Below are 10,482 nucleotides of genomic sequence, written 5' to 3' on the forward strand. Positions count from 1 at the left end.
TGCAGACCACCTTTGTTGTTATTTTGTATGCCTTCGCCCACCGGAGGCATTATGTTTTCTTGTTAACGCGATATCTCAAGAACAGCTTGAGGTATGAACTTCGTACTTAGTGACAGTATGTACATGTATCACAGTAGAAAAACGAGCTGATTAGATTGTGGGATATATAGGTCACTGGTCAAAGTTCACCGGGGTCAATCTCTGAAATTACACGGATTAGCCTTGATTTTTGCAATATCTCAAGATCTACTGGAGGTGTGAACTTCAAACTTGGTGACAATATGTATCACCATAGGAAGACGATATGATTAGTTTTTGAAGTACGTAGGTCAAAGGTCAAAGATCATAGTCGTTGGTTGACATGTAATTATAGGCTTTTTGTTTTCGTCATGATATTTCAAGAACAATTCCATCCATTTCTGATATTACTGATATTAGGGCGGAGGCATATAGGAGATGCAGTCGCATTTTGATTTGTTTGAAGATTTTGAAGTCAAGCTCCTTTAAAGCCCCACTGCACTACTTGTAGCTACTTGCTCCCTCTATATACATGTAGCAAACAATGCCTAAGTGGTGGCTGTTGGTCCCCCATGATCCCTTTTTCTTATGTTAATTGAGAGCTGAGTTGATGAGATAACCACCTGTCAGTGACCACGCTGGGAGCTCTAATCCCTCCTGGCCAAACTAGTGCAGACGGGCTTCAATGTAACTAAATATTCACATTAAAACCATGCATGCTGACCATCAGTTGTTATTGCCCCAAATTAGCAAGAATTTAATTACCAGTAAAATGACACTAGTAAATCATAGCAAAAGAAAGAAAGAAATATGCCTTTGCAACTTTCAGAAATCTATGGACTTTTAATGTTACCTTCTTAGAGACAAACTTTATACAGTTAAACCTGTCTACAGCGACCCCCCAAGGAAAACAAAAAAGGTGGTCTTTGAAGACAGGTGGTCTTTGTAGACAGGTTCCTTTAGTACATGTTTCAATGAAACCATTTTCAAGGGAAACAAAAAATGTGGTCCTTGTAGACAGGTAATCACTAAAGCTGGTTTCACTGTATCATTGTAATTAAGGTTTCATCTCTTTGATTTCTCATCAGTCCCCAAGGCTTTGAGAGGAACCATTCCCACCACAAGCAGACGGAAAGCTCCCAAGAGGACAGCGGCTGATGGCAAGGGCGTGCAGAAGAGAGAGTCCAGGGTAGCCAAAATGAAGGTAGGAGAATCCCTATGGCAAAGGCTTCATGGTGATAGCACCGAAATTAACATTTGGTGTATCAACGCTCTCTGATATGAAGCGGTGCTTTAAAGCCACACTGTCCTACTTGTAGCTACTTGCTCCCTCTATATAGAAAACAATGCCTAATCGGTGACCATTGGTCCCCCATGGTCCCCTTTTTCTTATGTTAATTGAGAGCTGAGTTGATGAGATAACCACCTGTCCAGTGACCTTGCAGCATGGTCTAATCCCTCCTATAAACTATTACAGATAAGCTTTAATATGTCACCTTTTCAAAAAACATAAATCAGAACATCAAATTTTCACATACCAGTACTTAAAAAAATCACACAAAATTTGGTAAAGGTATGAATAATGTACTGGTAGTTGTAAACTGTATTTAAAGCTCTAAAAAGGGTTAAGACGTTTTGAAGTCTTGTTTACAAGTTTGAATTCTGGAGGGAACTTTGTGTACAGTGCAAAGGTATCAGATTCTTTGCACTTATTAAATGAGCGCTCATTTGCATCCAACTATCCTTCATGATGGTAACCAGTACATTTTGAAAATATTTCTTCAATTCATGTATGATTGTCATGGATATCTTGAATACCTATCTTTCTTTTTGTTAAAACTACATGTTTGCATTAAAGCATTGTTTTTCTTTCTACATGATGTCATTAATATTGACTTATTTATCCTTTTTTTTACAGAGGAAAACTGAAGAAGATCCCCTGCAGAGCTTCAAATACAAGGGAAAGAATTGATATATCAGCTCTGAATTTTATTAATACTGAACCCAGTTGGACTCTTATTTACTGAGCATTTAAAGGACTTTTTGTAGAACTACCAGGAGCATGATGAACCGTTATTTCACACCAATGCCATCTGTAGAATGTGCTTCAAAGAGAAGTTATCATGGATTAACCCGACTGAAGCATATAGACGAGCACTCGGATCAGCCTTGCAACTGGACACCGGGTTCTGTGATACCAGCTCCGTCGACAGTTTCTGCACAGTCAATATCCTGCATTATCTAAATGTGATGCCCTACAACCAGACACTTTACCTAACTGTAAATGTAAACCTAACACCAATCCCAATTGGAAACCTAACCCTATACAGTGCGTCCCAGAAAAAACGAAATCGAGAAGTATTGATGTTTTATCATAACTTAATCAAAACTATAATTAATGAATGATACATATTTGGAAAGCTTAGAGTCTCCTCTTTCAGTTGATGCTACTCATGTGATGCATATTTTACGCATGAGTGATTAATAGCAATTTGAAGGAAGGAAACCGAAAAGTAATTTGGCGAGCGGTATCTCCATACCAGTCAAAAAGCAGTGACAAATCTGCTGATAACCAATCAGAAGCTTATAACAAAAACTGTCATTTGTCACTGATTACAAGTTTTGTGAAACGCCCCCCTGGAATGAATTGTAGAAAAAATCGTCAAGCAAGACTTCAAGTTGTTGCATGTTGGTTGCTGACTTCAGGATACATGTGTTTTTATGTGATCCAGCAGCTCTGTTAAACACTGTACTCTGAAGAGACTTAAAGAGAAGTTGAGTTCTGGGAAGAGCTGAAAAACAATTTGTGAGCGTTATCATTGTATTATGCAAATGTGTAAGAACTTCAGATAAATAATGTTCCCTGAAAAGCACGGCTCTTCAAATGCCTTAATATTCTAAATATGGCATGTATAACATCATAAAATTCAGGACGGATTTTTATGCTACAATGTAGGTGTTTGTGTAGTGCCATATATATCTTTCTGTGTACACTGCTTGTAACTTTACCAAGACTGGGCCAAATTTCTTATCCTTTGATGATGCCAGAACCTTGCAGTACACACCAATACTTATATGCTAGATGATCAACCTTTTCTGATCAATTCCACAACGTTTCTTTCACAATGCAATCGCATGACCAGAACTTTATCTTTAAAATCAGGATTATCCCTTTTCAAAACTTGACATTACTGAACCTAATATCAGTGCCTGTAGTTGTATGAACAAAGAGTATCAGAGACGAAAATGGTGCGCAATGCTCAGATTGAATTGAATGCAAAGATCATGTGTTGGTACTCGATTTGCAGGGGTAGAGAGACTGAAATCAGTAGAACCTGCTTTTGTTTGTGGTATCATGTGATTATATGTGTTTGAATATATTCAAAGTGTCATTAAACAGCAGTAAAGTGCAACAATGTTTATGCGTAACATGTTCATCATGATGGCTTCGGTAACGGATGCAGTTATACCTTTCTCTTTTGTATCCAGAACGAAGTAGCTGCAAAAGAATGTTCTGTAAAAGGAGTTTGCATTTTGACAGACTATATTAACTCAATTTTGACCGATTTCAAACCTCAAAAGTATCATTATCAATAAACAGCTAATCTGGTGTATAAGTTGAGACATGTTGATTTTTAATTTTAATAATATTTATCAAAGGTATTTATCAAATGTATGATATCCCAGTGATAAAAAATTGTAAAACTATTGGGTCTTTTTGTGCTATTTAGTGTATGGTTTTATATGCAAGTTTCATGACTTCTGTTACATTTTGCTTGCAAAAAAAAACACCAATACCTTATTAGGATTTTATTTTCTATATGATTAATGATTCAAAATGACTTTGAAACAGTTTTCCATGAAATGCAGTGTCATTATAAGATCCCATGATTATCTTATTAATTCAATTAGTTCAATTATTAGTTCAATTACATTATCTGTCAGTCTGATTATTTGTCCTGAATGTCTCAGAAACTAACCAAACTCCATGTACCATGTAGCATTTCAAAAAATTTGCAACTGCTTTGAATCCACCCTATGGAGATTGAGCATCGTCCGATTCCAAGGGTGAGTAATGTATACAGGGTGGCCCGAAAACAAAATGAAGCAGCTGAGATCTATAATTTCAAAGACATCATGGACAAAACTGTTGTCATCATGAGACTTAAGATGATGAACGGTCAACCAGTTTGGAAAATTGAACTTCGTTCTCTCTTTGCATTCATAACCTGGTTCATCAGCCCTGATGACTCTTATCGCGATAGAATACGACTCTTAATTTCTCTATCTCTATCCACACCATGCCAAGTGGTCCTCCATAGGACAATACCCCAAATATACCGGTTCACCTCTTCCACAATCTTCTTCTTTTCTATCCCCTTTCAAACCCAACTGTCCTTTTCAGAACACTACCCACACAGTAAAACCACAAACTTTCAAATTTAAAATTGTTTTTGAAATTACTGGACAGATCTCAGCTGTTGTGTTCTTTTTTGGCCGCTTTGTATCGCGCTTTGATACATCAACTTGATAGAGTGAACAACAAAAAAGTACATGTTATCATTAATAAACTTGTCCAGTCAAAGAAAGAGCCCCAAAATTTGTGTATGTACTTCATTAAGAGAAATATTGTTGTGACTCAGTCTGATGGCTTGATGAATGTGTTTCCGATGTATAAATAAATTACCTTGGACATAAATATATTATTTTACTGCGTTTCTTTGATTCTGTTTTTCCCTTTGTGTTGTGATGTTTCTCTCCTATCAAGTTCATGCTAAATGCTTATTAAATGAGTATTCAAAAACATTTTTCCCCATTTTATTTAAAAGAAAACATGAATAGCAAGAAATCTGGCTTCGGCCAGTGATCGGGGCACTTTAGAAACTTTGGGTGGAATTCTGAAAACGATGTTATGTATATATTAGTAAAACGATGTTAATTGTCATAAGAAATCAAAATTAAGACAAGCCATTGCTTAATGTCTCCGCGAAGCTGGTTGCGTTCGTGTAAAGTTAAAGGAGACATCTGCGCAAGCACCGAAGCTAAGTGTTAGTTCCATGTGATTTGACAATGTTATGACAAATTGCATCATTTTCCTTAACAAAGAAGTTAAAATCGTTTTCAGAGTAATGTTTCAAGTTATTGCGCAATATCCTAGCTCTTAATACTGTGAACGTTTCAAGTTATTGCGCAATATCCCAGGTCTTACTGTGAACGTTTCAAGTTATTGCGCAATATCCCAGGTCTTACCGTCAACGTTTCAAGTTATTGCGCAATATCCTAGGTCCTCCTGTCAACGTTACAAGCTATTGCACAATATCCTAGGTCTTACTGTCAACGTTACAAGCTATTGCGCAATATCCTAGGTCTTACTGCGAACGTTACAAGCTATTGCGCAATATTGCGCAATATAGCCAATCTTTGATTTTTACACCATGGAATGTTCAATTTTCAATCCTGGGTAAACACCTTAATTAGAGAAACTGATGTAGAGGTTCAAATGCTCAATAACCCGGCTTCGAATGGTGCATTTCAGTCTTGATACATCCACTATTTCCTTTACAGGTGAAAAGCATCCCCCTAATATTCAAAATGAAGTCTCCCAAATTCAATTCAACAATTTATCCATCGGTAAAGTTACCCAACTTAAAATGGAACATTCCAATTTTGACACAGCGCTTCTCTTATTCACAGGTGAAAGGAAGTCCCCTTTCAAAATGAAGTTTTCCAATTCTATTCATAAATTCATCCTTGGTGAAGTTACTCATCTTCAAATGGAACATTCCAACCTTCACACAACTATTTTTTACAGGTGAAAAGCATTCCTATTATTCAAAATGAAGTCTCCCAATTCATTTCAACAATTTATCCATTGGTAAAGTTACCCATATTCAAATGGAACATTCCAAACTTGACTGTGCCATTTATGTATGAGTGAAAGACATTACCCTGTTTGAAAGCAAGTCCCTCAATTCATTGCAAAGTGCATATTTTATACAGGCCATACACCATATTTGCAGTGTATTACAGTTGTATATGGAACATTCAACTGTTGATTACCGTACCCCTGTTCAATCGTGGTATATTCCACTCTCAATAGATCTGTCAATGTGGCTCAGAAAGATTTAAATAGTGGAATGTACCATTACAGAAGTAGGGGTCATGGAAAGATTCTCATGGATGCTGTATGGGCCTAAGCTATTCTACATTATGGTCAAAATCCTACCTGGATTATGAATTTGTTCTAAACTACACACACACACACACACACACACATACAAATGTTTACGGTACATGTCTTTATATAGACTGTTTTGAGCCTGCACAAGTTAATTTAGTGATAAAGTCCATGCATATATATGAGTTACTAGTAGTAGTAACACCCCTTTGGCTTAACACAGATGATAATGATATGGATTGATGATTTCATCAACTCCAGATCACTCTCCCATTTTACATAACAAACAAAATTGTAAAATAAAGACACGTGCTGCAGCCTGTGAATTTTTTAAATTTCATATCTTTTATAACATATCTATTTATGCAGTGAACACTGGGACACTGAACTCCATGTATACAGTACAGCTGACATTGGATGGATATAACAGTGTGTCATTTGCAGAAGCAATCAACTTGGATTAGATATAATATTAATAATTCTACCTTACAAAAAAAGAACAATTGTCATAATATCCAGATCCTGTAAAAAAAAAAAGCACTTTAAAATAACTTCAAAAAAAAAAAAAAACGAGAGGTAAGAAAAGAGAAAATGAAAATGCTACAAGTATTTGATACAGTTACATATGGTAAGGCATTTTTTTTTAAATAAAGAAAGCACTGCTAAATGATGTTCAGTTTTTGGACAGAGCAATATGTTATAGTAAATCAAATGTGACGTATCTGTGAAAAGTCTGGGGACAGAAAGATATATATTTACGTATTGGACACAGCCAAATGTAAAGTAGAGCTCTAAATATGAGCAGGGTTTTTTTAAGTTACAAGAAAATCCAATTAAAGAGAATCTATTTGAATTTGCTTGAACCTTTGTTTAACAGTTCAGGGTACAGTCAAACCTGCTTTAGTTGACCACCTGTCTACAAGGACCACATATTTTGTTTCCCTTGAAAATGTTTTTTCATTGAGACATGTACTAAAGGAACCTGTCTACGAAGACCACTTTTTGTGTTTCCCTTGGGCGGTCGCTATAGACAGGTTTGACTGTAGTACAGATAATATTACCGTCATCCCACTCTCACAGCAATAAATCACTTTGATTTAAAAAACAAAATAATGGTGAGAACTTGACATTCTTCAAAGATTCCTGATTTTCTCAAGAATTAAAAGAAAGTGGAAAAAAAATCATATCACATTTTATTATTAGCCCAGAGCCCTGTTAACAAAATTGGAGATATTTGATAAGACCAACTCAAAATAATACAAAGACTCGCCTAGTTTGTTAAAGGATATGCCTGGGTCAAAATTCCAATTCCAGCAGGTTCCCAGAGTATTTTACATTGTCCATCCTGCAAACCTTTGCAATACTTGTCCATTGTTTGCACTTTCAAGATTTAGGAGAAAAAAAGAAGACAACTTTCTGACCTTGAAGTTGTTTATTAAAGGCTAATGACATTGTTTTAGATGCCTCAAACCTTTTGTCTACTACTAGGCATGTGCATGTCAATCCCAGCATTATTTGTAGCGAGGATATGAATTTTGAGGCATTATGAGGCCTTGTTGTATTAGGTTCAATAGAATTGATTCAATAACTTTTAGAACTCATGAACTCTTTAAATTTGCTCTTGCACGTACAAGGACAAATTGGGGTAAATAATGCAACCTAGATTCTTGAACATTTTAATTTAAAATTCACCTTTTGATTATAGGGTGAGCCTATTTTCAAGATGAATGCCAGTTTTTAATCACTGTTGTTGATTTTTTATTCCTCCCTAATTACATTTTAATCAGAGCGAATTATGAAAAAGTATTGTTTTAAAATTGATTTTGCAAATTTTTTGAAGGAATTTCAGGATATTAATAAATATTAGATAGAAATAAACCTGAAAGGGATACAACTTTTGACATCACAGCTCTGGTTGACATGATTAAAAAGTTATTGAGAATATTCCTTTGATTTTCTTGTTTTGTTAAAGCAAACAAAATTGTGATGAAATCAACAACAAAAAATTCTTGAAAACTAAGCAGCTGCCTGTCATGTCACCTAGCCTTTTGACAAATACATGGTTTGAAAACACACTATGACAGACATTGTCTCCGCAATGTCATTATCATTTGAATTCATCTTGGAATATATACACGATTCAAACACACAATGTCATTCGGTAGCCGTCCCCCTTTACACATCGACGCCATAGAATGTTCCAGTTCACAGTGTCCCTTAAAATACATACAAACTCTGTGCGTTTTTTAAACCTCATCTCATTGCTCTATAATCAATATAATTAATTGTCTTTTCTTCACCTTATAAACGAGTACTTTAAGATGGTGGTAGCGAGCAAATGACATCTTTAGGTCAATTCCAAGCATTAAGGAATGACATTTCCTGAGAGTTCTCAATTTTGAATTCAGTTTATTAGAGACATTTTGATAAAAATCGACAAATTAGTGATATATTTACTAATATGAACAGTTGAGTTTCCTAACAACCATCCCTAAGATTCATTAAATAGTGAATTTTAGATAGGTTTATTTGCCATTTGGTTCATTTGGTAACAAAGCCATTCAAAATTCACTATGTTATCAATTTGATAAATAGTTGATAAGAAGTTCACCTGTTGCGTAACTACCTCATATTAGTTTATATATTACACGTCTATCATTAATTTTGTAGATTTTGATTACAACTTCATAATTTCCTTTTTTCAAGATTGGAAATTTTCTGGAAATTTCATTCCACAATGTTTGGAATCACCCTTCACCATTCCCATAATAAGTATTAGTCACCTTGATAAAAATTGACATTGTCGATTAGTTCCCTTCCAATTCAAGGCATTGCTTTTGATTACTTTCATTCATACACAACAATACAGATATAAGATATACAAGTCATCAACAACGCTAACAAATTAATTTTCTGATACACTAGGTAAAATATTCCCTGGGGCTTCCCAATCTTTTACTTTCGGGATAATCTTGAGTTCAGCTAATGAAAAAAAGAAAGTTTCACAAAAAAAAAAAAAGGCTTTTAGTTTTCATTACAGTTTTTCAAACCAGCAAAATGTCAATGTCATGAATATTTTAAATACTGGCTAATCCCATACAATATCAAAGCACCAACACAGATATGAAGATATGGGGTAACATGTTGTATTAAAGTCACAATTTTTAAATTGTGAAATCAGATATGTCATATTGCATTTGTTTTGTTCTTTGTTTTCATTATTATTATTTTGAATTGTGAGATTTTCTTCCTATAATTTCTTTTTCATTATCGGAACTCAAGAGTACCATGGGAGATGCCAAAATGATCTGCTTAAAACTTTGATTTACTAGGTTATGTAATGCAAGTATTAAATAAGTCTCTCATACAGAGTAAAGCAAAAATACTAAAGAGCCTCCTTTTCCCTACCATTAACACAATCTTTAAATAACCCTAGTATTAAAGTCAGTACATTAAAACCGATTAAAGATATTGGCAATCTTACGCATGTGACTGACAGCCCGACTATCTACACCGCTAGAAGCGACATTTTCAAAAGTTGATCAAAACAATTACTATTAAAGTCCTCCTTTTTTATGTCATTTAAACCTGACATGTGTAATAAAAACATGTTATTTTTGCAATTTGTGTATTAGTATTCAAAAACAGATTATCTGCTTGTGTAATCAGAAAATCTATACAAAGCAGTTTGTTAAGAGGGTCTGTTGGAGGGTGAGGGGTGCGTATCGAGAGCAATAGTTGTGACAAGTGCACATGTACACAATCAAAGGTCAAATCATGGTGCTCAAAACTAGACCTTTTAATCGCATGTGTGTGTGTCGCAACTATTTCTCTCAATATGCTATGGTGGTGGTGGTTATTTTACCTGACAGCTAAGAAAGCATAGATGCTTGTTAGTAAGCAAGCAGACGACCGACGGCTTAGGTCCTCTCTGAGGGACCTGGTAATGAGGATCAATGCCTTACTAGAGGGCACTAGCGCATCGACTTCGTTTCGAACCCAGGTCACCGGATTACAAGACCACTGCTCTACCGACTGAGCTATAGCGCCTCCTGCTATAGAGGTGCTTAGTGCAAATTAATTACTGTTATTATGTAGGGGGTTTTACCAAGTTAATGCACCACCTACAAAAGGAAGTACAGTAATGCCAATGTTCACAGTATAATGATAAGACGGTGTTATCGTGTTCGCATTTTGGAGAAAGATGAATTTTAAATATTTGTTCACTTTTAATTTCTGTGTATGACATGAATTACAGAAAGAGAGGAAAACCAGAATATATAAGC

General features: G+C 35.3%; 1 protein-coding gene across 1 annotated transcript in view; it reads left to right on the plus strand.

Annotated features, from left to right (window-relative positions):
• Positions 1-2,357, plus strand: part of LOC578068 (probable ATP-dependent RNA helicase DDX56) — a 30,310-nt gene extending 27,953 nt beyond the window's left edge. Inside the window, exons 12-13 of the mRNA XM_030985923.1 lie at positions 1,107-1,222; positions 1,937-2,357. Coding sequence (XP_030841783.1) covers positions 1,107-1,222; positions 1,937-1,990 — 170 coding nt within the window. The 3' untranslated portion in view covers positions 1,991-2,357. The remainder of the gene's footprint in view (positions 1-1,106; positions 1,223-1,936) is intronic.
• The last annotated feature ends 8,125 nt before the right edge of the window (positions 2,358-10,482 follow it).

This window comes from Strongylocentrotus purpuratus, unplaced genomic scaffold, assembly GCF_000002235.5.
Source record: "Strongylocentrotus purpuratus isolate Spur 01 unplaced genomic scaffold, Spur_5.0 spur5_scaffold_15, whole genome shotgun sequence".
Classification (NCBI taxonomy): domain Eukaryota; kingdom Metazoa; phylum Echinodermata; class Echinoidea; order Camarodonta; family Strongylocentrotidae; genus Strongylocentrotus; species Strongylocentrotus purpuratus.